This window comes from Takifugu rubripes, chromosome 12 (assembly GCF_901000725.2).
Source record: "Takifugu rubripes chromosome 12, fTakRub1.2, whole genome shotgun sequence".
In the NCBI taxonomy this organism is placed as follows: domain Eukaryota; kingdom Metazoa; phylum Chordata; class Actinopteri; order Tetraodontiformes; family Tetraodontidae; genus Takifugu; species Takifugu rubripes.
This window is the reverse complement of record NC_042296.1, coordinates 5,402,669-5,429,659: the sequence shown is the minus strand read 5'-3', so window position 1 is coordinate 5,429,659 and position 26,991 is coordinate 5,402,669. Positions and strand designations below refer to the sequence as shown.

The 26,991-nt window shown below is 48.8% G+C and overlaps 1 protein-coding gene across 1 annotated transcript; it reads left to right on the top strand.

Moving 5' to 3' along the window:
- Positions 1 to 146: 146 nt before the first annotated feature.
- trim71 (tripartite motif containing 71, E3 ubiquitin protein ligase) lies at positions 147 to 22,110 on the top strand. Its single transcript, XM_003969015.3, has 7 exons — positions 147 to 1,990; positions 11,028 to 11,195; positions 13,948 to 14,082; positions 15,892 to 16,134; positions 16,230 to 16,727; positions 16,812 to 16,952; positions 17,022 to 22,110. The coding sequence occupies exons 1-7, from the start codon at positions 1,253 to 1,255 to the stop codon at positions 17,592 to 17,594; spliced, it is 2,496 nt and encodes an 831-aa protein (XP_003969064.1). The 5' UTR covers positions 147 to 1,252; the 3' UTR covers positions 17,595 to 22,110.
- Positions 22,111 to 26,991: the final 4,881 nt, after the last annotated feature.

The window sequence follows — 26,991 nt, the reverse complement described above, 5'->3', positions numbered from 1 at the left end:
GATTTAAATATTTGATTAAAAGTCGCTGTTTAACTCTGAAACTTTTAATCCACCCGGCGGCGATGCGCGCGGACGACAACGCACCCCGCCCTCTCGTGAGCGAGCGCGCGGTACACACCCCCTCACCGCTCGCGAGGACGGAAGTCTGTCCATTTTTCTCCCTCTCCCTCAGATGGACAAGAGCAGCTCGAGGTGCTGCAGCTCGAGCCCCGCGCGCTGACCGCTCACCCACCTCGCGGTAATGCCAATATTTTTGAGTATAAATATACGAAGAAGACGTCGAACTTCGGGACGGAGTTAGGGTGGATCTGGCCTCGGAACCGAGCCCTTTTTTGCGGTTGAAGAGGCGCAGTTTTTCGGGCAACTGGAGGATTCCTCCACGTTGAGCGACCCAGCCGACGGGCTCAGCGGGGGGAAGGAGAGCTGGAAACGGTGTCTTCGCAAGGCGGAGCGGCGGATTCGCTCCGTGGGAGAGGGGCGATAGACGTCCCGTGTGGCGGCGCGGCTCTCAGCGAGACGCTGTGCTACTTTAATACCTCCATGTCCCGGTGAGATCGTTGCTTTGATGAATAATTTACAGCCTCGCTGTTCGACCCTGACGCCGCTTCTACCGACCGACCGCTGGCTACTCTTGACGCTGTCTGAATGCGCCCCGATGGTGGACTAGAGAGACCGTCACGACCACAGCGCGGACCTAAACCGGAATGCAAAAAAAAACCTGCTGCTTTTCTAAATGTTTTCCACTCGTCTGGGTGTTGTTTTAGTCATGCTGCCGAGTCGATTTGGGAGAAAAGACGGAGCCCTGACTGTTTCCACCCGGACCCACTGTCACTCCGGATCTGAGTTTATTTTATGAGCCCCAAGGAAGCACCGTCGGCCCAGCTTCGTGCACAGAACCAACACCGCCTCTTGTCATCCAGCTGGTAACATCTGCAAAAATGACGCAGATGCTTCCCCTTCAAAAAACGCCGTACACGACTGATTTGGTCTTAACTGTGTAGATATTGTTTCCCCTCTCCCTTTGAAACAGAACCAGCTACCTCCTTGTTTTAGACCACGTCAGATATATATTTATGTGTACAGAGTAAGATCTGTAAGTCACCTGGCGCCGTTTTCACTGTTGAACTGCTTTAATACCTCATGAATCTACCTCAATTAAACTCCAACACAATGGACCTCTGTGTCCCCAAATGAATACCTCAACTTTAGTGCTGCTCATGTTGTAAAAGCCCTAGTTTCCATAAAGCTGGAGATGGCTTCGTTTCCAGACTCAGATCTGCAAACCTGCCCGCTTTGCAAGGAGCTCTGCGGCTCCTCTGCTCCCATTTCCTCCAGCTCCTCTACCTCCTCGACATCTTCACATACCTCATTGTCCTCCAGCCAGACCAACAGGAGGCTCCACGTCCTGCCCTGCCTGCACGCCTTCTGCAGGCAGTGCCTGGAGGGCCAGCGCAGTCCCGGGGACCCGCTGAAGCTGCGTTGCCCCACCTGTGACCAGAATGTGTCCATCTCTGAGGCCGGGGTGGACTCCCTTCCCTCGTCCAACTTCCTCTTCAGCAACTTGCTGGATGTGGTGGTGAGCTCCGAGGATTCCATCCATAACAAGAACGGCCACCTCCACCACCGGGGAGGCATAGTTGGAGGTTCCTCCGGCTTCCATCATTCTCAGTTGGGTCTACTGCACCCCCCCCACCTGGGAGAACCTCAGTGCAGCTCCTGCGACGAGGAGAACCCGGCCACGTCCCACTGCCTCGACTGTCAGGAGTACCTGTGCGACAACTGCGTGCGTGCACACCAGCGGGTACGTTTGACCAAGGACCACTTCATCGAGTGTCTGGGAGAGAACTTCCACTTGGGTCGGCTCAATTCCAACAGCAACTCGGGCCAGCCGGGGGTGGCGCTTTCCCTCGCACAGTCTCTGCAGAACAATTTTGCCCTGCTGTCCCTCTTCCAGGATCGCATGAGCTTCTGTCAGCACCACGAAAATGAGGTGAGTGGAGCGTAAAACGAGAGTCTGTTCTTATATGGGATTGATCTATTTAATGGACAATCATGAAGTGCCTTGGCACCCTTATCTAATCACATGCACAGACACACACGCCTATAGTCTAATAGCATTATACCTATAGTTTAGAGCCGTACTTGAGGCCATATGGCCTGAGGGTCAAAGGGAGCTGAGTGGCTCTTCACCACTTCCCTGGAGACAAATAGGCACGTGTGCTGAGCTGGATTTATCTCTCTCTGTGTCACACGCGCACGTACACACGTGCGCACACACACGCGCGGCCACTCCACTGTTCATGTAGTAGTTACTTATCTGTTTTGGTTACTCGCAGCAGCGGTTCGCTAACGTTTAACAAACCTCGTCAGGAGGACTTGAATGCCGAGAGAGGACCCGTTCATTTTGGTATAACTCTGCCTGAAAGGATTAATCTAGGTGTTTTAATATGAGTCCATATAACGTGTTTTAATTTTATCACATTTTATAAACATCCACTTAGGATATGTTGTCCTTGGCATGGAACGTTAAGTTAGAAAATAGCCCAAATAAGGGGTTTCACAGCAGGAAGTAGGAGAGATTGGTGGATATTGTATCTCCAGTAGAATGAAACACATACTTGATTTGAGATGTTCTCAATTATTTTAGAATCTGGTTTCGGATTCACTGCTAAATTCAGAAATGTCACCAGTTGTCACCTCTCAAAACACTAATATAGCCTAATCCCAAATGTGGAGCTGTGCTAATTAGTAGTTTTTGGCCACCCATCCCCCCCGCTTTGCCAGTAAATAGGTGGACTCGGTTTTCCAGTAAGGGCTTCGTTTCCCAGTTGCCTTGCTCCCTCTCCGTGCTTCGGCCTGGGGGGGATGACACTGGAGAAGGGTAGCCTTTCTTTACCTAAGAGCGCTGAGCAAGGCCCGTCATTGTTCGTCACCCAGCTCCACTTCCAGCTCTCTTGCTGACTCAGCCGGTGGAATTTTAGTCATTTTTATCTCCAGATTAATCATCAAATCTGAATCCACCAGATTTTCTCACCATAGGGAGCAGAAGCCCCCCCATTGACTGTTCTTTCAAAATAAAAGCGATCCCACCGGATGGACGGTATTACAATAAGCTGAGTGTGGAAAAATGCCTAATATTGGTTGCGTTATAACCAGTTTCGGAGAGAATTATTATTTGCAGAATAATAGTCTCTAAACTCCTCACCCCCGCGCCGTTGGAACTGCTTGTGTTTCGCAGCCCACAAATCATTCCTGGAGCCTTGCATCAATGGCGGCACTGTTCACAGCGGGGTGCCTTCCTTTAGCGTAGCACCGAAGACTTCAGCTGTGGGTGTGCAACAAATTTAAAAGCGAAAATTGTTTCTCAAGACCAAGATGCCTAAGCGAAGATGACCGACACCCCCGTTTAAACCGAAGACAGATGCTTTATCACTTTCAGACACCGGCTTGCTTCACTTGTTTGATTCCTAGTCGATAAATTAATGCTAAAACTGCATCCCGGTCCTGGATCGCTTCAAAGGGGTTGGGGATCGATGTGGATGACGACCGATGAATGTGGAGTCTTTGCCTTTTTTTTAGCCTATTTCACGCTTGCTAACCCTATGATCCGTGCCCCAGCACCCTACCTAATCTTGAAGTAGCCACAGAAGTGGCACAGTTTTGGAAATTAGCATCTTTTCCAAGTTTACACAATCTAGTGTGATTTAATAAAACAAGCACTTGTTGATCAAGCGCCTCCAGGTTAAGGGGATTAGACAATAGTTGCCGTAATCATCAATTGCAGCGTCTCTTCAGTTAAGCTTAAACAACTGTTTAAAGGTTTCAGTTAAAAGATAGCGCTTCACTGGGAGCAAAGGGAGTCAGCTGCCCCCTGATAAGAATATATAGGCTACGTCTGTGTGCCCATGGGCGCGTTGGCCCACTTAAACTGAATGAATGTCAATTGTTGGCCGTCAGGGGTGCTGGCAGTGGGTCCCTGGTTTTGTGTGAGACATTGTGACGGAAAATTGGATTACATCAAAGCGAAGCCCTCCGCTCGCTGTGATGTCACCCACCGACAACTGCGCACACAGCACCTTCTGTTGTAAGCATAATTACATGATAATCCCGCGAAATGTCAGTCCGCGCTTCGGATTAAGTCGTCGTCACCATGACGACATGCCTGAACCGTGCACAGCGTCTCTATTTTGAGGCGGCGACGGGGGGGCTTGCACCCTGATTATCAAGATCATGTGAAGTTGAACTAATCGTTCTGACTGCCCGTTTGTGCTCCTCTTCCCCTCGGTGGCCGTTTTTGCCTTGGTTTAATTTCGGGGAGTGAGATGTCTGGGGGGGGGGGTTATTGTCATGTTTCCACAAGCCTGTGTTTTTTTAAGAGCTTTACTGCCTTTATTTTTGCAAAGCTCTACAGCGGAATATTTAAAATATGTTCTCTACACCCCCCCCCCCCTTTCCCTGGAGCCCGTTCGCAGGGAATGTTTGCAAGGAAACCTAACCCAACACCGATGCTGATACAAGGCCAGAGGAATTCCTGTAATTTGAGTTTATACCTCCTGGGTTCTCTTTCCCTCTCACACATACTGGGTATTTCCTCTGGCGACTGCTGCCTTTCTCATCAGCGCCGGCTCTTCTGCTCCGTGTCACAGACGCTACGGAGTCGTAGAGGAAAAACAACAAACTCCACAAGGTGATTTAGCAGCTGTTGCTATGGAGGGACAAGTGATTACATTTCATCACCGCTGGAAATATCCATAAGTGTGCAGCAGCAGCGTTTTCTTTTCCAAGAGCATCTCCCATCTGTAGCTAGTTATCCCCTGAAGAGGACTTTAGTGTGTGTGTGTGTGTGTGTGTGTGTGTGTGCGCCGGTGTGTTTCCACCCAGCCAGCAGAGTTGGATTATATGAAGTTGGGACTTCCAGGGATTTAATGTGCAACATGTGCCCAGTAATTAGGCAGCATTCCCTGTTTCCTGTGTGTTGTGAATGTGTTTCATGTAGGGTAAAGGGGAGTGCGTTCGTGTGTGTGTGTCCGTGCTTTGATGTCCATCTGAGGACTTTGGGCCATATAAATTTAATGGATAGAAAGGAAGGCATTTATCACATTTTCTTTGACTGCAGGATTTAAAACCCGCTCCCAAACTGCCGCTTCCTACTCAGCAGTTGGGCACAAATAAGGTTTTAATTGGCCATTTTTTGACCTCAACCAATGGGATTACACTGTTAACACAGTTGGCTGCTTCTAGGCGAGGGCATGGACACCTTATATCCTATTTTTGTTCATATATATTAAGCCCAGACGGCCCAATGCAGATTTAGCGGCTGGGAATTTTCCTGACTTAAAATGAAGGAAAAATTCAGGAATAGGCCGCAATTTATACAGAAAAGGTGAGACAAAATCCTTCTAATTAGTCAGTTTGTAAGGTAATTTCCAGAGTAATCTGCTATTTAGTGAATTTAATTGGGGTCTTCAATAACACGGTGAGGGCAGGCGTTGAAACTGGGCCTTCTTATTGCTGCTTTTGGTTTTCAAAATGAGCCCCGACTACTGGTCTTTCCTGCTTTAATTGTAGTCAGTTTACCCAGCACCCCCCCCAACACACACACACACACACACACACACACACACACACACACAACAAGCATACCGATCAAGGCTCCGCCCACCTTTGTATGTGTAACTAATGTAAATTAATCTTTACATTCGAATGGGATATAAATCTTTTTTGTAAAATCGTATACCTAATTGTTAGTCCAATTTAAGCATTTCCTTTGTTGGTTGATAATGTTTATGTGAGTAATAACTGGGAAAAGATGCTTTTAGGTGCTTTTATTGCGTAGTTCTCTCTAACCCCTTTAACAATTGTGTCCATCTTGTGACTCTTTGCAGCCGTACGCATTTGTCAGCTTCTCTTTTTGTCCATCTTGTTTTCGTTTTTTATTGTTCTGTGTCTGTCAGTGCGCGACGGCCATCGTTAAAGGATTGACGTCACTAACGCGGCGAAGGGAGCAGCGCCTCGACCGCCCTGCAACCGCTTCAGTGGGTCACATGCATGTAAACCAGCTGACTGTGGTTTGTTTTCCTTCTTTGCCGTCCAATCGCGTTGCCGGCTTAGAGCCACCGCCCCCCCCCTCCTCCTCGTCGTATCTGGCAGAGTTTCAAAACATCAGCAGGCATGTCCATGTGTATGTTGTGTCAGTGGCAGCGAGCCAAAAGGGGTCACGGCTGCAAGAGGGCGGGGCGGCGTCGGAGTGGAGGGATGGAAAAGAGAGAGGGAGAGAGCGATGGAGGAGGCGGGGGGGGGGGGGGGGTTGTTTGTCAGAGATGAGTGTAGGTGTTCCATTAAAGGAGTATTGTCTGACGGATAATACTCCCGGGTTTGCTGGGATTATCCGTGCTGGTTTTACTGGGGGTGGTGCTCTGTCACAAACAGGCTAATATTACCGCCGCTGACGTTTCTACACAAGGGGAAGTTTGTTGACCGCGCTTATGATCGCTGATCACACACCACCGCCGCTGCCAAGAGCGCTTAAAGAGGGCGTGCACGTCATAAAATCTCACAAATGCTCGGCAGTGAGACTTAATGATAGTTTGCAAAACATTCCCACGAGAAAGACTTAAAAATGTGTTGTTTTTTTTTAAAAATTTTGCTTTCAGATTTCTTTTTAATATTTAGGACCTAATTGATTCATAAATCTACAACATCTTCCTTGTCTGTTTGAAGATAACTGTTCCATTTTTAATTTATCTAATAGCATAGTGTATTATACTCCAGTGCAGCAGGGGGCGCTGTGGATTCCATCCCCTCAGTCAATCTGATTTAAGTGGTCGACCTAAAGCAACACGAGCCTAAATTGCGACTCGGGAGCCATTTAGGAGATCCAATTGGACCTCCCGGCAAGTGAGCCGCTAAATTGGGGCGAGTTGACCTCCCTTTCTCTGCTGCTCCGGCACATTCAGATTTGACTATTTTTTTCCCTTTTTATTTTTTTTAACCTTTTCAGGTGCAAAATTCATTCAGATTCCATGGTAAAGTTCCCTTTTAGATGCATAAATACGGCAGCTGTGCTGTTCTTTCAAGGAGGTTTTGTCACTTCTGAAGCGGAATGTTTAAACATTAGACTAAACGCACCGTCTGACATCAGCCTGTAGGAATGCTTCGTGTGTGTGTGTGTGTGTGTGTGTGTGTGTGTGTGTGTGTGTGTGTGTGTGTGTGTGTGTGTGTGTGTGTGTGTGTGTGTGTGTGTGTGTGTGTGTGTGTGTGTGTGTGTGTGTGTGTGTGCGTGCGTGCGTGTGTGTTTAGCCACACCTCTCACACCTCTTGTTTCCCTCTGTTGTCATGCATTTAAGAGGAGCGCAGAGGTCTTAAGAGCCAGCGGCTGTTCTGGGGGGGAAAAAAGACAAAAGTTCACACCCTTTGCAAACAGAAGCGGGGAGAAGTATTTTAAAAACCAAACTAAATTTCTTGAATTAGTTAAACTCTTTCTCTAGGGGTCATTTCTCAGCAGCGGTAAAGAGGAATTGATTTTGATTCTTAAGGATGAAAGGGTTTCCATGAGTTTATCGACCGATCGGACCCCCCACCCCCCCACCCCCGGGCTCCTGCACGCTGCCGCTGGAAAAACTGTAAATCCCAGAGGAAACGTGCAGCTCTTACCTCATCTTTAAAAATAAGCTCAGGTTTTTTTCCTACATACTTCAGAGTAGGTCATGAACGGCGTTGCGCTCACGCAGTTCTGTCCAGAATAATCCTGCGTAAGATGTAATCTTTGACAGAAACGTCAAAATGACCGAAAATGTCGCCGTCCCTTTTAGTTTGCAGGGAGCAACTGCAGTTGCAAAAGCTAATTGGCAAAAAAGAGAAGCTCCATGATGCTTTTAAAGATTTTTCCAAGCTAGCCTGCGATGGGCACCCCCATTAAGGGGCCCAGATGAACACTGGGAGGAGTTAACCACGCGGCAATCAACTGATTGGATGTCAGAGAGCCGTGTGACACTTTTATACGGTGCAATTTACGGCCAGGAGATGGAGCGAGGACCCGAGGCCATTCGTGTTTAACACAAGCGTGAAGTGTAGCACGGATGACCCCAGAGGTGTTCCTTTGGTGACATTTTCTTCCTTTGTCACATGGCTCGTGTGTGTATTCATTGATGGATTTGAGATCTTTTGCAGCCTCCTGCTGCCGCCGTTTTTCGACGAATTACACGCTTGTTGCTTGTTTCCAGTGTTATATTCCAAGTAGAGACCTGTTAAATTAAGCAGGAAGTCACTGTGCTTGTGATGGCGGAATAATGAACGATGCTCTTATCTTTAGCTGCCATGCACTCTCAACTTTTCAGTTTAGGTCGAATTTTTCAGTCGTGCTGCCGTGGATGTTAAATTCTTTTTCTAAATTTGTGTTTTCTGACAGAACGCTGGCTTCATTTCCCAGAGCAGCACTGGTTTTTCGGGGACCATTCGCATTAAATATACCTCTGCACCCCCCCCCCCTTCTCCGCTGCGCATGCTGGCAGCGCGTGCTGCAGAGAGCGATTTTACTGGGCCACGATGCTCGTGCCCTCTCCCCTAGTTCCCAGTACCTCCATTGGGAGGGGGAGTGAACAGTTGGATGAACGCATGTAAATCACGGCCGGTCCAATCAAACTAATAACAAACTGATTTACGATAAGTTGTTGGCAAAGACAAAATGCGTTTGGTTGCAATTTTCCATCTTTTAATAACAGTTCTGGTCAAATTCTTTTTCTGCTGAAGAGAGTTTTTAAAAACTCATGCAGTTATTGGTGTGTTTCTAACCAAATCTGCTTAATAATTCCATTTTAGCGAGAGCTGCAACAGTAAGAGATGGCTTCCCCCCCCCCCGTTCCCTGTCAGCCCAGCAGATAATAAACTTGTAATTGAGGGGTGTAAATGGGGAAAAGGGCGACTGTGAAACATCCGGCGCTCTAATGAAATACAATAACTCACTCCCCCAGCGTAGCGGAGCCCTTCTGCTCGGCCTTTATAGCCCTCCGTGGCATGTTTGCTCCCCTTCCCTGCCGCCACTTTCGTTTCTACCTCTCGTGGCGGCCACGCCCTCCCGGGAATGCGCGCCTGTTGTGCCTGATGTATATTTTAGTAGCGGCGGCGTCGCGCTCATGTGCACCTGGCCAATGCTGGAACGTCCGAGAGAACTCCGCTGTGCTCTCTGTGGAATTTACAACTCTGTTGCCATGGCAGCGCACCTATCCTGTCTTTTACTGTTTGTTTTTTCTCCATACTTCATGACGAAACTGCGTGACGTGGTTGTAAATTGTTAGAGTAGCACAAGTAGCACGTAGGCAGCTGCACGTTGCTCTTATGGATGGAATAAATGGGCCAAATAAAGCAAAGAAGCCACTTTGATGGATGAAGATGAGAGGGAGGGGTGGGTAAAGATGGGGTCACGTAGAGAAAGAGAAGGCTCCTCTTATGAAGCGGTATCCTGCGCCAGTCGATATTATTGACCGGGGTTTCCGAGGGGCAGATGTGTTATGTAATCCTCAACCTTGTGTGAGCGTCGAGGAGCGCCATGTGTTCTGATAGTGTTTTGTCATTTTCGTTAACATTTTCCCATTTAGGTGGGAGCGTCCGCCTTGGACGGAATGGTTAAATCTAATTTTTAAGATTGTGATTGGAACCTTCACTTCCATTTTCTGTGTTTGAGTTTATGGTAGTGTTGCTATGGTGTCGCGTTACACCTGAAACCCGAGCTTAAGGTGTATGGTTCCCCGGGTGTTTTATATTAAAGGGATAATCGGGAAGTACGGACTTCTGTGTTTCAAAATAAATAAAAATCCATCTCTAACAATCTCAAACACAACTCCCTTTGTCCCGCTCGCTCACCAGAACCCGTCCATCTGCCCCTCTATGACTGCCTCGCGCCCCGCTGCTCTCCAACTCCCCCTGCTCCAGCCCAGTGGCATTCCTGCCTTTTGTGTGTCCCATCCCCTTGGAATTTCAGAGATGTCACTAAGGGTGGGTGGGTGAGGGAGGAAAGCAGGGCGACGGAGAAGTGCAGGACTGTTTATTTGTAGTTGGGGCTTGGCCGAAATAAACAGAGTAAGAAAAGAAGCAAAGGTTTGTGGAAGAGGTTGAAGGCCGAGAGGAGGAGGAAGTCAGATAAGAGGGGGAGGTGCGTGGGTGTGTGTCTCATCAGATTATACGGCTCCCCAAGGGAGCCGCCTGTATTGATGGATTGATTGCAGACCCCTCCCCATCCAGTGTGGTCTCCTGCAATCGGAGGCCATTGATCCGCTGTCTCTTTGGGATATGATGGCCTCTGCATATTTAATTAGGGCCTCGCTACAAACGAGGCCTCGGCTCGGCCCAGGTTACGTGGCGTTTTTTTTTTGCCTTTCATCCGAGTGTTTTTTTTTTTTTTTAACCAGTCATCAAGTGTTATTTTCATCATTGCTGGGCATTAAACGGGTTAATTAACCTTTACCGAGAGAGGAGCGGCATTTAAAAATCGCGGCTGTTTCCGGCTTTTCGTTTTAAACAAAGGCTCGGGCCCATCTTCACAGATGGCGTAAAAAGAGAGAAGACTTTGTATCGATTGAGTTTTGTGGTCTTTTTGTCCTTTTGAGCCTTCCCCGACTTCTTTTATTTTGAAGAAAGCAGCTCTCTGGGGTATTGAGGCCTCCATGGTAACGCATGCATACGAATGACTTGTTTATCATTCATGGTCTTTTCTTCTTAATTACATTTGTGTGTGAGAGAGGAGCTGAAGGAGTAATACTGTGACTAATGTGTTTATCCTGCTGTAATGAGGATAAATAAGTCATATTGATGAAGGTCAATATTGGAAGTCCCTGTCATCGGCGAGCCGGGTCCATTAGGCGCCATATTGTCCTCGTATCTGCACTATGACCGATAAAGTCGATCGCGAGATGTTCCGGTCTCCGTCTCTTCATTTTTCACCCATTACTCCGACCAACGGAGGCAGAAGCACTTTACACTCTATTCACATTCATGAAATGAGCTTTTGACCTGAAATTCCTGTGTTCGTCCAGGTGTTCCTGTTCTTCTGCGAATCCTGCTCGGTGCCTATCTGCAGGGAGTGCAGCATGGGCCGCCACATGGGCCACACCTTCGTTTACCTGCAGGACGCCGTGCAGGACTGCAGGGCCATCACCATCCAGCTGCTGGCAGAGGCGCAACAGGGAAGACAGGCCGTGCAGGTGAGACCAGAATCCAGGGGATAAAGGGGGAAATGTGCTCCTGGCTCATCCTTTTGTGTTTCAGCGTAACGTGATCTGCTTCTTATAGTCAAGGGTTCTGGAATCCAAAAGTGCTGTGAAATTCGTTTCAAATGCGACCTGCCGCTTTCATAATTTTATCAAAGGAAGTCTTCAGAGGTCAAACTGATTTAAGTCTAAGCCAAACAAAGCAAAGGGCTCTTCTGTACTATTCTCCAAGGTCGTAAAGGTCGAACCACACAAATCCGACCCCATCCATCTCCTGCAGAGATGGAGGAGAAGCTGCGCAGAGCAGATGTGTCTCTGAGACCTCCTTCAGCTCCCCGGGCCCGACTCTCGGAGGCCATCAGCTTGAATGTGTTTGAGAGTGACCAGTCCAGGGCTGCCGGGAAGCCCAGGGTTAGAGGTGTCCAGCTGGTCCTGAGAGGGGGCGGGTGCATGGAATGAGGTCTGGCAAGGGGCAGGGCTGAAGGTCAGAGGGGAGGAGGACTGAAGGGCTGGGTGGGGGATGGTGGCTGAGTTATTTAAAAGGTTTTCAGCTAAAGGAAAACTCCACATTTAAAAAAAAAAAAGAAAAGAAAGAAATGTAAGGCTTTGAACCCCCCCCCCCCACACACACACACACAAACACACACACACGCCAGTCAATTTCACACAAGCGCTCCCACTGCCTCACTTCATTTACGTAATTATAGATCGAGTGTCAGCTTCCTCGACCCCCCTCCCACAGGCCCAAACAAATATGCAAAATGGTCACATGAACAAAGCATGTGAAACGTGCATGGATGCACGTCCCAGTGCATTCCGACCACGCCTCTGTGTGAAGACTAGCATATTTTAGGAAATCAGGCGAAGGCTTTATTATTACTTCCTGTGGCAGTGCCGCTCTGGAACATGAAATACTAGCTGCCGTGAGGTCACGCGACGTGTTTACACACAGTATCTCCAGTCGAGTTTGACCTTTAAAAGGCAGACTGACACTTTGGACCTTGGCGGACGTGCGCTGGCCGCGGCACCCGTTAGATCCCAGACTCCAGGCCTTTCAGAGCGCAGCAAATAGTTGAATCGGAAAGCAAAACGGCGCCCTCTTTAATTGATTTAATGAAAAGGGTCTGTGTAGCCTAGTCACGGGGAACGCAGGCTACCATCTGGCAATAGGTTCGGCCACGTTTGGTGATCGTCCGTTTTGTCCCAGGTCACCATGGGAGTAAATGCTGACGCCAGATAACGTGTAAACACACACGCATTTCTCTCTCCCCGAGGTAGGAAATTTCCGCCCACTCTGCATCCATTATCTTGGCCGACCTCTGACCCTGGACTTGTGACCTCCTGGTTGGCCGGAGCTCTTTCCCTCTGCGGTCTGATTGGTCAGTGTGACCTGCTTTGTGTCCTAAGCCGTGCTGTTCTTGGAATGGTGAGGGGAAGGATGGGGAGAAAATGGAGGATTGTGAGGCGGAGTCACCTTCCCTCTGCCTTAAGTCTAAATAAATGGAAAAAAACAGGAAGAATTTTAAAATTTTCCATTCTCAGTCTCCTCCCCCCACCCAAAACTCCAGGATTTGCTCCCATGTTCTCTCTCTGGCTGCCCAACTCGAATGGCCGGGCTGGAGAGAAAAGGTCACTGTCGTCACCCTTTGTTCTTGCAGGAGTGGCGGCTGTGGGGGGGGGGCAGCACCTAAGACAGGGCTTGCAGATCATGGCCTGTTGAGGTTTAGCTGACCTCTGATCCCTGCGGCTGATATCACAATAAGAGCCTTATCCCACCTCCCATTGGTCCCTGTGAGGTCTGCCTCGCCCTGTGACCTCCCAGAAAACGCCACAGGAAAAAAAAGACAGATAAAAAAAATCTGGTGTGGCAGCGGGGGAGGGGCTGCTTTTAAGCCTAATTGTGGGCTGTAAAAGAACAAATCCTTAAGCCGCCGCTTTTCTCTATTGTGCCAGCCCCTAAATGAGCCAATTAAAACAATTTCACGTACTAGCATGTTGCTACAGGACTGAGCATGCGCTGCTGTCGGTGTGCAGCACAGAGGGAATCGGCTGACCCGGCTATCCAAGGAGTCAGCAAAAGTGGGTAAAGGCTATCTAGCATCAAAACGGAGGCGTTGTTCATTTATGTTCCAGGAAGATGTCACTTTGAAACCCTCGTGTTGCTCCACTTCCTGTTTCTGAGAGCGATCGCTATCCCCAACAAAGGGGCAGACACGGAGATACTTACTGTGTTTGTCCTTTGTAAGTAGAGATGCATTTATTTTCTACATTATATTACCGCCTCAGCAGGGTGAAGCCATCCATCTTCCTGTTAGCTGCTGCTTATCAGGATCACAGCGGGAGCTGGAGAGTATCCCAGCGGTCACTGGACGGGTCACCAGGACACACACGGGGGGGACATGTAAACTCCGTATGGAAAGCCATGTCTGGCAGGTTTCTTTGAGATGGACAGGACGGCTGTGGGCAGATGGGCCAGTGAGAGCTTGTTAAGATTATACCTGGTAGAAGATATCCTGCAGTAAGTGGAAACTGGTCACGGAATGCCCAGGTTTGACTGGGTAATCTGAATAAGACACAAATGTTCCTTTAGCTAACAGCACGCCACAGGGCTTTTATGTTGGGACTGATGTGGTCTTGTTTTCCGGGGAAGGATCCTGCTTTCTCTTGCTGTGTATCGGCGTTATCAGGTCGTCTACATGGACGGCCAAGCGTGCTGATGCAGCCTCCTTGTGCCGTGTCTCCTCAGATGAGCATGGAGAAGGTCCAGGCCATGGCCGAGCAGGTGGAAATCAAAGCCAAAGTGGTGCAGACGGAGGTGAAGGCGCTCGTCCTCAGGCACAAGAAGGCGCTGGAGGAGAGAGAGTGCGAACTGCTGTGGAAGGTGAGCGGCCATATTTTTGGGGGGGGGTGCTTCTGGAGGCTGCTTCTGTAGGCACGGCTGCTCATGAGATCACAAACAACTCGCGGCTCTGCGGGAAAAGCATCATAAAAAGGCCCCAGAAGGGAAACGATGCAACGTGGACTGTCAACAATAATACTTGCAGCACGCTGCTGACATACGGAGCTGTTAGAAACGGGGTAAAGGGTAAGTGATTTAAGACGAGGCGGGCGGCGGCGCACAGATGTAAGTACTTGTTCCTGGCCCTAATTATTGTAATGAAAGTGGGACTAAAGCTGGATTAGCGGTTGGGTGTCACGGCGGTGCGCTGCAGCTCACACTGGTGCATTTGTACTCGCGTGTTGATGTAATTGTGCTGCTCTGTGACATTTTACACGCCGCCTGTGCGCAAGCGTGAGCCCCTGCTGATCTGCTGCACTTTCTGGGGCATTCTCTACGTTTATTTTTTTTTTTGAAATCATAAAATACCGTCAGCAGTGCGAGCGAGTGGACTTTTGTGCATCTTTGGATAAATGGGTTAAGGCCAGACTCAAAACGTGCATCTGAAAGATCTTTTGTCACAGCCTCCCAGGTTTAGGGTTACTCGGAGAATGAGGGCTTGGTTAAAAGGAAGAGCAATCTTACCCGAGGCCCTTTTTACCCTCAAACCCATGAGTAATGGAGACAAAAAACCACATGAAGAGCAAACTTTTGGAACTGAATCTGCAGCCAGGTAGTAAAATGTTTGTTGACAGAGAGATGACACATTTAGTCCTTCCTGTCCTTTGACATGCAAGGAAGCTGCTTTAGTCACCCGCTTTGCATTTTTAAGGAAGCAAAAGTTTAGAAATAAGCATTTGGCACAGCTGTTTTAGAATGTAGGTTTGAGGACTGAAATGTGACAACGAGTAAAGGTTTTTTCTGTCTGCCTCTTCTGTGTGAAATTCATAACTTGCCGTAAAAACGCAGGAAACTAGAGCGGCCGTTAAAAAAACCATAATCCTCTTTGTTCTCACCGACCGTAAAGTGTAACTCTAGTCTCACAAATGCAAATTTCAGTTCCACTTACACCAGGATTGAACAAAAAGCCGCCTCTCTTGTGGGGTCTTTTGTTTCTTTTCAGTGCCTTTTTATGTCTTCATGCCCATAGAAGCAGTCAGCCTGTTGTTTTGTGCTCTTTGTTAACCGGCGGTGAGTAAGAGCCCAATCACTGCTCCTCGGGTTCTCCCATCCCCTCTGCTGGTTTACTGTAACTTTATCTGGCTTCTTACCTGACAGAAACGTGTCTTGCTAAACATTTTCTTCAACTATCACCTCAATTACTCACTTTACTCCTATTAACATCTGTTGATCCCTCATTGACCACATTGTGCATCAATGATTTGCAAGATTCATTTTATATTATTTGCACGACTATCCCTGCTTCATTTATAGCTATTAAACCTACATTCTAGTAAACACAAGCCACTGGTGTCCACTGAGGGACTGGTGCAGGACATCTCTCCTTCCAGTAAACAGGCCGCTATAATCGGGCCGTTGCTGCCACCCTGTGGCCAAATCTGTTAACAGCAGGCGGCGTCAAGGAGCGACTCGGTCTCACTGCTTGTTTAAATTCCAGGGTGATTTTCCCTTGTATTAAGAAAAGAATAGAAAAAAAGCCGACTCCGTGACCTACAGAGTAGTTTTAAAATATTCTGCAGTAGTTCGGAAGGACATTAATGATTTTTCAGTACACTGGCACCAATAAATTCACCACAGCAAATATTCGCAGTGCGGACTTTTTTTATTTACAGCTAAATTGTGTCCTTTTAGGTGGAGAAGATCCGTCAGGTGAAAGCCAAGTCTCTCTACCTACAAGTGGAGAAATTGCACCAGAGTCTGACCAAACTAGACAGCACCATCGCGGCCGTCAGCCAAGTGCTAGACGAAGGCCGGCACCTCGACCTGCTCCTGGCCAGGGAGCGAATGCTCACTCAGATCCACGAACTCAAGACTCTGAGGGGTCTGCTCCAGCCACAAGAAGACGATCGCTTCATGTTTACTCCTCCGGACCAGGTAAGCACTCTTGCAGACCCCCCGGGGTAAAAGTCGACCGCGGCGGTGTCACGTCGTCGCTGGTTGGTGAACCTCTACGGTTTGTGGTTTCACAGGCTCTCTACATAGCCCTCCAGTCCATGGGCCTCATCAGCAGCGGAGCCTTCGCGCCGGTTACGAAAGCCCACGGCGAAGGGTTAAAAAGCGCTCTTCGAGGCAAGGCCGCCACCTTCACGGTGATCGGATACGACCACGATGGCGAGCCGCGCCTCTCCGGCGGGGACGCGGTCTCCGCTATAATCATGTCGGTCCCAGACGGCAGCCTGTCCGCCGCCGAGGTGACGGACCACCAGAACGGCTCGTACACCGTCGGCTACCTGCCCAAATGCGAGGGAGAGCACCTTGTTTCGGTGCTGGTGTGCAACCAGCACATCCAGGGGAGCCCCTTCAAGGTGACGGTCAAGTCGGGGCGGAGCTACAGCTCCCTGGGCTCCAAGGTGTCAGCTTTTGGGTGCGAAGGGGAAGGAGATGGTCAGCTGTGTCGGCCCTGGGGAGTGTGTGTGGACAGGGAAGGATACGTGGTGGTGGCCGATCGCAGCAACAACCGTATTCAGGTGAAGCGCCGGAATTCCGCCTTTTCTCCGCCTTCCCTCCCTCACTTTGTTACACGCTAACTCGGAACTGGTGTCCTCCTGTAGATATTCAAGCCTTGCGGTGCCTTCCACCATAAGTTTGGCTCTCTGGGGTCCAGGCCCGGTCAGTTTGACCGCCCCGCCGGCGTTGCGTGCGACAGCCAGAGGCGGGTCATTGTGGCCGATAAGGACAATCACCGCGTGCAGGTACGGACGCCTCCTCCCCCAGCTGCGCTCCTCTCTGCCGGGTTCTCACGGCTCCCGTCTTTCCGGCAGGTGTTCACGTTCGAGGGCCAGTTCCTGCTGAAGTTCGGGGAAAAGGGCACCAAGAACGGACAGTTCAACTATCCCTGGGATGTGGCCGTCAACTCTGAGGGTAAGATTCTGGTCTCGGACACCAGGAACCACCGCGTTCAGCTCTTCACCCCCGACGGCACCTTTCTGAACAAGTACGGCTTCGAGGGGGCCCTGTGGAAACACTTTGACTCTCCCAGAGGAGTGGCCTTCAATCACGAAGACCACCTGGTGGTCACCGACTTCAACAACCACCGGCTTCTGGTCATCCGGCCCGACTGCCAGTCGGCCCGCTTCCTGGGCTCCGAGGGCACCGGGAACGGGCAGTTCCTGCGTCCGCAGGGCGTCGCCGTGGACCAGGAGAACCGCATCATCGTGGCCGACTCCCGCAACCACAGGGTCCAAGTGTTCGAGCCCAACGGGAACTTCTTATGCAAATTCGGCGCGCAGGGGAGCGGCTACGGACAGATGGACCGCCCCTCCGGCGTGGCCGTGACGCCCGACGGAATCATCGTGGTCGTCGACTTCGGAAACAACCGCATCCTCAAGTTCTAATGAGAGAAAAGCGGCGTCCTCTCCCTCTGTTTGACCTTCGGCGGTCCTGATTCCGGGCGAAAGGACACATCGGGGAGGGAACGAATCGGGCGCGACAGCGGGAGAGCTCGGAGAGGATTGAGAGCCCACGTGAAGGGAAATGAAACTGTCGATGATTACTGGGTTGTTGCAATCGCACTCTCCCAATCAGAAATCTGTGGTATGTATTTAAGACAAAGGGGACCTCTACAAACTGATAATCAGTAGAAATGAAGCGGCCATCGTTCCCTTCCTGGCTCTGGATTCTCTCTGCCGGCTCTCTTTAAGTATCCATCTCAGGGAATTTCTCGCTTTTCTTGAACTCTTGTCCCCTCTGCTCCACACCTACCTCATTTAGCTCTTTATGAATGTACTCACAGTCACCGAGCAGAGCTTTTAGTCCGTGAAGTTTTACAAAGAAGAAAACGTCTACCTCTATACTTTGTTATTTAAGAGAGACAAAAAAAAGAACAGACTGTCCAGTTGATGTTTGCACAGGATTAATGGAATTCTTGCTGTGCAGTTTGAGAGTGACCCTCCTGAATGTTGTTGCTGAGACAATACTCAGACCACTGTCGAGGCTGCATGTGGAGGGCTCCTCCTGAAGGGGGCGCCAGTGTCCCCTCCACCCAATGTTGTTGTTTTTTTTTTGTTTTTTTTTAAACTAGGCATTGCAGGTTTGGCCCGACTGGAACTGACACCGAACTTGATGGGAAATTCCCCCCCTGAATAAGGACGAAGCCTCCTTTAGCTCGACCGGCGAGCGAGACGATACAGCTACGGACGTAACGACCAAAATAATCCCCTTGAATTAAAATAGTCCCGAGTCCTCGTCACGGAGACGCCGTCTTGGATGGAACGTGACGAGCGCTCGGTCGAACTGCAAAGATTAGCATAATTGACTTTTGAACCCGTCTGTGATTTTTAACGTCGATTTGACGGCGGACACGTCACCTTTTGTGGCAGGTCGCGCCGCGTGACAAAAGCCCGGCGAGGAAACTCCCGATTTGGCCGTCCAGAGGACGTCAAATGGCATTAAACAGGCCGAAGATTCCAACCCTTTGGATTTATTTGGTGGCCAACGCCACTCCCTGCTGCTCCTGGGGCCAACATTTAATCCAGGGGCCTGGCAGCAAAGCCCTGCTCTATTTATGGATCCTCCGGAGTCAAGAAGACCCCTCCAGATCCAGCACCAGTGGGCTAGTTCCTTTAAGGACGGACGCCTACAGTGTAACTACTGGAGTCAACCAAAGTTTCTGCACAATGACCAACTGTAGATGGAAGATCAGGAAAGAAAATCCCCTTGAAAAAGCAAAGGACCTTGAAAAAGATCTTTAGTTCTGAAGGTTCACCAAACTCGGCCTTGAGTTCGTAGCACTGTCCGTGTTGGGGAAGGTCGGACACGGACGCCGTCATCCTGTGCAGCCCTCCTGTGAGGCGGGTTTTGATAGACCTGTTCGGTCTTTCTTCCCAAAATGTTCCTGTAGACGACAGGAGACTCCTGCACCAAAGAACCCCCCCCTCCCCCCACCCCTCCCGCATTTATCGCCTCCAGCCCTAGTTTAATCATTATTATAGCCAGCCCGTAGGCTCAGATTAGCGTCTCCTATTAGCCTTTGTATCCCGACCAACTGCCGCAGGAACTGTTCCCGTTCAGGTGAAGTGATCGTGGGGTTCTGAATCCCCTTTTTGTGTGTGTCCCACTGGAAGCACTAGACAATTAATGGTTATGTTAGCCACTTCCTTAGCCTAGCAAACAATCTCGGGACCTGTTAAAATACCCCGACCGGCCCTCACCTCTGAGGCGCGGGCCGGTCCGCACACGGTCAGGATTTATGACGTCATATCGCAGACTTCCTGTCCGGCAACGGTGATGTTTTTGCCTCTTATTTTTTGTGTACCTCATCTTCTAAATACCTCAGACGCAGACACTGGCTGCTACTCTGCATCTACTCAAATACCTCAACTTGTTTCTTGCTCTGAATACCTCATTTTGCGCTCTTTTGTTTTGCCGTACCTCGTCAGGTGGTTGTGTATCGCAGACTCGGAACCGTCTCGCGCGGCGGCGCCGGCGGCGGCGCTCGTCCCCTTAACTCTCGGACCAAAGATGACGGCTCCTGGCTGATTTTAAACGCGGAATTACGCCATTGCTCCATCTCCCAGCCCTCTGCTGCAAGCTAGCAGGCGGTCGAGGAACCCGTCAGTCAGATTCCCACGCGAAGAGCGACGTGCCAAAATGATCCGTGAGCGTTCTGTGCCAAACAGTGCTGGCATTCGGACCACGCCGTTGACGGCGCTTGATGTCACTGGACCATTTTTATCCTCAATGTGTAATCAGGCGGCGAGCAAGGTTCCCGCTCTCTGATTGGATGCACTTAAAAGGGCTGGGCCCCCGTTTGTCTTCACCCCGACGGCGACGGTTCCGCACCCACGCTGCACCAGGCGAGGGGAAGTGGGCGTGGCCTCTTGTAGAGTCAAGATCCTCAACGATCCACCTTTGAATGCACAAGAATTCAGCACAAGTTATCTGTAATTTTCACCTTTTTCATCGTCGTTTGAGACGCGTCCGAGCTGACCTCGGCCGGCTTTTCATTCAGGTGGCGCTGTTGCCACGACGACGGTGAGTCAGTTTGGGTCCATCCCCTCCTAAAACTAGTTTCACCAGTGATATTATTTGCTTTACAGTATTACACTATAAAATGTGCATTCACGTTGCATCTGATTTTTTTTATTTTATGTTTAACAATGCAGAGTTCTATCTTTAAGATCCTTAGGTCTTCACTCTTTAAGAGGGAAAAAAATGTATTTTAAGCCGTTATTTGTTTTTCATTTTGTTGCATGCTTTAAAAAGTCCTTGTATTATATTGAGATGGGTGTTGATAAACTCTGAACGGGGTGGATGGCGGAACATTGGGGTGGTTTGTACCGAAATATATACCCAAAGATCTGTGCGCGTGTTAGGGTTGATTTGGATGGATTTAACCTTTTGACCTTTGCGATTGTATTTCCTGTTCCTGGAGGCTTTGCAGAGCACAAGCTGTTCAGCCAGCCAGTTTTGATTTGGTTCTTCAAAAGTATGGAAACCGCAGCGCGTTTACCGAAAAAAGAACGTAAAGATGGACGACACGAACTCAGCAGACACTAGAGCAGGACGGATACCGCCCCCTGGTGGTTGCATGTGGTATTACAGTAAGCTGCACCTTTATCACAGTTAAAACTGGAAAATATATGTAGAGTTTTCGTGCATTTCCGTGAGATTAAGATGACGTGAAGTATTTTGACTGACGAAACATGACAGAAGTCGCAAGTTCACAAAACGAGCCGCTAATTTTTACTGTTTTCGGAGCAGAAGTGGCGTCGTCCATTTTTATCGAAATAATAAATTCTAAAAAAAATTGCTCGTGTTTGCGGTGTCACGTACAATCAGCTGCTGTCCTTCTTTTGAGAATCCTGGAAACGTGGTGATGGCCGTTGCTGTGTATGTGACTGCACTCCTGCTCAGTGGTTTTTTTTTTTTTTTTAACGTCAAATTTTTTGGGGGGCGCCCTGTCCATCCCCCCCCCCGGCCTCTCGGAACTTTAACAGAGAAAACGCAAAGGCTGTAGCTCTGTAACGATCGGAAACGCGAAAGAACGAAAGGAAAACGCGAAAGAATGAAAGGAAAAATGGATGGAAATCTAAAAAAAAAAGGAAAAATGAAATAAAACTCAGGTAGCTCTCAACAGCCTATTGAAACGTGTCCAGTTGTGAGGTTGTAGTGACTTTTCCCCTGTTAGGAATTCTCAGTGCTGATTCTTATTTGTGTGCCCATTTTATTACTAAAAAATCATTTCTAAATCTGGAACAATAAGGTTTTTGATTCATATCCCCTGATTTATCTGTCTTTTGTTTTTGTTTTTTGGTTTCTCTCTGGGTTTTTTGGCCAACTCTCTATCACAGAGTACAAACACCGCCCGCCGTGCGACGCACTTTGGCCCTTTTAGAATGTATTTTTGTGAAGAAAAGGGTCGGAGTTGCTCTCCACGACACACGCACGACAGCCGCCATCGATCTGTCCGCCGCGGGCATGCGCGCGGGCGTTTGTGCATCCATGTTGTCGAACCAGAAATCCACTGAATGTATCCTCCCAACAGTCCACGTAGGCGGGGGGGGAGCCGGGGTGGCCGGCTGAGTTTAGAGGGGTGCTGCTGGCGCTTCCATAGCCAGGTACAGGTGTGTGCATTTATCAGTCAATCCCTGTGTGTTTGTGTGTGTGTGTGTGTGTGTGTGTGTGTGTGTGTGTGTCCCCGCCCTTGTTACACACAGATCGTGCTGGGCTTTAGCGCAGATGTCAGGTCTTCAGTCTAAATAAGGCAGAGGAGACGATAATATATTTGGCCACCTGCTGCTCCCTCTGTACTCTGTGGACTTTAAACATTTCCTATGCAGTTTATTTTGGTTGCTTTTTTTTCGGTTTGTTTGTTTACACTTGATGAATAAAGTTGTATTTCTTTGACTTCACGGCTCGGGTTCATTTTTTCAAGTTAAAGGCTGTTGTCTTAATCTTTCTTTATCAGACCTTGCTCATAATTAAAGATGGCTTTAAAAAGCAAATACCTTTAGCATTTTATTAGTTTATACAATATAATTCATCCCAACCAAGTCTGTTGTCAACCCAAAGTAATTTAAAAGAAAAATGTTTTAAATTTAATATATGATAAGGAACTGACTTAATACTTACAGAAGCTTGACCTTAATGAGATGATGTGATGTGTTAATCTCTGATTCCTTATGGGGACCCGTAGTTATTTACTGCAGTTCTCGATCACCGCCGCTAGGCGTCAGCAGAGTTGCGTTTCAGATAAATGCAGCAGACTTGAAGATAAGGTGAAGGAGGCGGGTGTTCCTGTGCGGATGAGCCACAGCAGTCTCCCAAATTACTTATTTTTTTATACTAATTATTTTTTTTAATTAAAAAAATAAATAAATAGTGGACGGCCCTGAAAGGGCTCCCTAGCAGTGAGCTGGGAGAGCAGCAGCAGAGGAGCGCCTGTACCCCACCCAAGCAGATGGCTACGAGGACCTCCGCAGGTGTGTGTGTGCATGGGTGCCATACACTGTGTGAGCGAGTACCTGCGCTTGAGTCTCAGCGGAGCCAATTAGCTGCAGCAGGCTGGAGGCAGAAGCAGGCAGAGCCCGGAGATCCAGGCTGCTTCGCTGTGACACCAGCTGAGAGCGACTCTCACCTTTAATATCAGCACCCCTCAGAAAAGCTTTTAGTTATTTCAGCAGGGAAAATGGGCTCATGTCATCACCGCCTGGCCCAGCAGGCACTGGGTGAGAGGTCACCAGGCCTAATGTGCATGTGGAACCTGGAGCAAGCCCACGGAGACGTAAGAACATCCTCCACAAGGCCCACAGCTGGAGTAAGCCTTGACCATAGGCGAGGAAATTAGCGCGTGACATTAGTGGAACACCTGATTAATGAGCTTGTCTTCGCAGATGTGTTTTATATTCTGAGGCGTGGGCGGTCTGTCCCCGTGGACTGACGAGAGCAGGTGACGTCCGCCAGCCGAAGGGAGAAGACGGGTGGAGGGGGCAGACGTGACGGAAATGGAGCCGTTTCACCCTCTTTGAGCTGTCGTATTTGATTCAACCGACACCCAGGAATTCCCGAATGTCACGAAAGAACAACGTCAAAATGATTTATTGGTCTCGAGGCTCGTGTAGGCTTTTGGCTGTAGTCATGAGGTCAATATGGAACGCGCCTCTTGCCAGCGCTTAACTTGATTCCGATAGTTTTTCTTCTCCAGGTTTGATTTTACGCAGCGAGGGTATTTAGCCGATCCAGAACTCCACATTAGCAACACAGCTAAAGCCTCACCTCAGAGGAGCCTGAAGCCAAGGAAGTTTTATTGTTTTACGCCGACAACAACGGCCTCTTCCTGCTAAGGAAGACCAGGCTGACATGCTGACTCATCGATTTTAAGGTTTATTTTGGGTCCTTCCATAAAGAAGGAATGGACCGTTACCTGATCTCCTCGGAATAATTACGTCCACAGATGAGTCCGATCGTGACATCGTCGTCCCCGGCGCCATGACTCAGCGGGGGCAAAGCAAATGTGTCTTCATAACCTCAAATTCTGCCTTCGCCGACCGCCACTCCTGCGATCATCACGCATCAGAGGAGCGGATCACATGAACTCACACTGGAGCGGTGGAGCGCAGACTGATGACCGTACGGAGAGGCCGATGTGGGAGGAAGAGACGTAGGAGCTCCTTGACCTCTGCTCTGGTCTTCGTCCTACGCCCGCTGTCGCAAATTAGCCGCGCGTCCATCCCAGACTCGCGCTGTCTGAAAATTTCAAGCCCTTCATGCGTGCTAGCATAAAGAGGAAGAAACGGAGGGAAAGGACTCGAGGCTTTTTTCACTGAAGATACACATGAGAGAAGGAAACAACACCTGGGACCTACTGGGCTAAAACCTGCTAGCTGGTTTCATTGTTCTGATTGAAACGACTCAAGAGGCAAACTAGCATCGTATTATGCTGAAAAACACAAAAAAACAAGCTCATGAGCTTGTGCTAGCTAACAATGCTAGTGTTTCGGGGTTTTTTTGGTTAAAGCTTAATGGTAACTTCCCACAAGCTCTGAAAAATATATTCTAAAAAAAAAGAAAGAAAGAAAATTAACTTTTGAAATATTTATCTATCGATTTGTTCGGAGGCATTGTTGCCTAAAAGACAGAGTTTAATTCGGCAGCTTCGCGCAATGAGCCAATTTGTCGTTTCCTCGATTCCTCCCGTTTGTTACCACAACCTGCGGCAAATCTTGGGAGCTTAAAGACGCGCGTTGCCGTCGCTACGACGCCATGATAACATGATTTATTCATTTCACTTTGTCTTTCCTGTTGGTTTTCAGACACGCAGAAATAGCCAGAGGCCAATTTTGCATTTCCACAGTGTACGTCGCTCATCCTCCCCTCTTCCGCCGGTTCCATTGTCCTCCCTTTATCTCCCACTCGCTTGTGGATCTTTCTCCTTGATGACGGCAGCAGCAGACGCAGTCGAGGACATCAAAGTTTCACATCGGAGTGCAGGATTTTTTTTCTTTTCTTAATTTCAAAGCTCCGATTGACCCCTTTCATCCTCAGAGTCTGACTCTTACAACCAAATATGTTTAAAAAAAAAATCTTCATAGCTAAAATACATCATTTTATATCAATGCCTGGATCCACAGTGTGATAGAGATAAATGTCATAGATGCGTATTAAAGATGGGAAGTTCTTACTGTGCTGGTTTTGACCCCGGGGGGACGAGATCAAAGCATTTTGCACAGATTTCAAAGCGACGGAGGGGCCGGCGGCAGTTCATTGAACGGTGTCACTTTCCAGAAACATCAGATCTCAACGATGAAAGGAACCAGCAGTTTGACGTTTTATTTGTCACAAATTCAGGCCAATTATGAAGGCGCAGAAAGAGTAAAGAAGAAATGGAAAAGTTGTCCGCTTCAGCGCTAGCACGCCACGGCGGTCGGAAACGATAGTCTGGAAGCACCTTTGTCAGGTCTGTAGCTTCATTCATGGCACAGTGAGCCCAACAATGTGTGCTCAACGTTTTTAAAGCCACTAAAAAAACCTGATAAGTGGCGTCACGGCCGCGGCTGCCGTAACGATCGAGTCCATATCGGCCAGAGCAAACAGCCGTCGGTATCCGACACCACGGATCGACCAGGCGCTAATTCAGAAATCCAATATTGATAGGATCAGTTGCTACTTCATAGCTTGTGTATTTGTTTGCCTTATCTATTGTGTCCGCACCATATTTTTTTGTGCTTCTGCAATTAGCGTAGCCCTAAAGCAAAAATCGTGTCCCAACATGCTTCTTCTGTTCAAGCTGATGTTTGTGTTACTCCTCTGATTAGCACCTCCTCATTTACTTTGTGGGGTGTGTTTTAATCCCGCCCCTGCTCTGTCCTTCACCCACAGCTGGAGCTTTACCTCTTTTTCTTCTAGCGCCTTTGTGACATTTGTGTTGTTTTCCCGCTTGTTTTCCTCATCGGCTTTAAACGTCCCAACATGTAAATGATTTCCGCTCTGGATTCCGTCCCCGATGCAGCTCCTGATGCACAGTGAAGTCAGCTGTGCTGTAATTACACTCCTCTGGGGTTCTGCGTACAAGTTACACATGCAGGAAGGTTTCAAGCTGCAGGAAACTGGTGGCGAGGACGCATTTGAAGTGCAAATCTTATCTCATTTCTGTCAGCTCAACCTTCCTCTTATGTCCCCATCTCCGTCCCCAGAGTCCTCCTCTCACTCTTCCCCCGTTTTTTCTCTCACTCTGTAACAAAAGTTAATTTTTTTTTTCTTTTTTTTTAAAAAAGAGACCCTCTAATGAAGACCAGAGAGACTTCATAATCACAAATCATCATAAATGTCCGTTGGCGAAGACGGCGTGCCCGGGAGAAGGCTCTCCGCTTTAACAAATGTCGTTATCGTGATGATTTTTCAACTTAAGGAGCCCCCGAGAGGCTCCGGAGAAGGAAAGAGACGTTTCCTTACACCTTGAGATTGGTCTCGAGGCTATGTACAGTTTATTCTGGCATGCTGACTATCAGGAGATGAGCCGTAAGGCTGCCGTCAGCTACGGACAAGCGGCGTGACGCTGTTGAGGGACAGGAGTTGCTCCTAATGCGCTGCGAATGAAAGAAGTGTGAAGGCTTCCTGCGGCGCCGTCTCAAGGGCCAAAAACATCTAATGGCCGTTAGCACCATGACGACATCAGCAGCAGCAGTTGAAGCTAAAAAATTAGAGTCATTTGCACGTGAAAACATACATTTTGGCTTGATTTGGACATTTTTAGGGAAGCGCTACCCTGCCTGTAATTACCAGTATTTAGCTCTAAGGCTGCTCAGAAAAGGTTCTGGAGCCAATTGTGGGTCAGAGGTTACGGCGCCTGGAACCTTTGAGTGGAGATGTTCACCTTCATCTTCACGCTCGGCGTCCCCTGAAGACTGGAGGCCTTCGCTCTCAGGAGAACATCCTCAACAGGCCGTGTGGCTGCTTCAACCTTCCGTGTCTCATTGTTGACTTTGTCCTGTTGCTTGGTGTGATTGACAGCTGCTGGCGTGAATTAGATCTTAAAGTTGAGGTTTCCCCACCGTGGCATCCATGAAGGATTTCACCATATTAGTGGGTGAGTGAGGCGACCGAGGAAACGCCGATTCATCAAATCAAGACCAGTGGTCAGCCATCAATGATCTAATCCCCAAATTTAGTGTTTTTTTAGATCTAATCATTAGTCTGTTGAAGCGGATGCTAACGTTGATGAGGAACCAGCAGGTCACAGATGTTGTAGCTGACAGAGATGCTATCGCCCTCTTTTCTAATTAACAGCCTCTC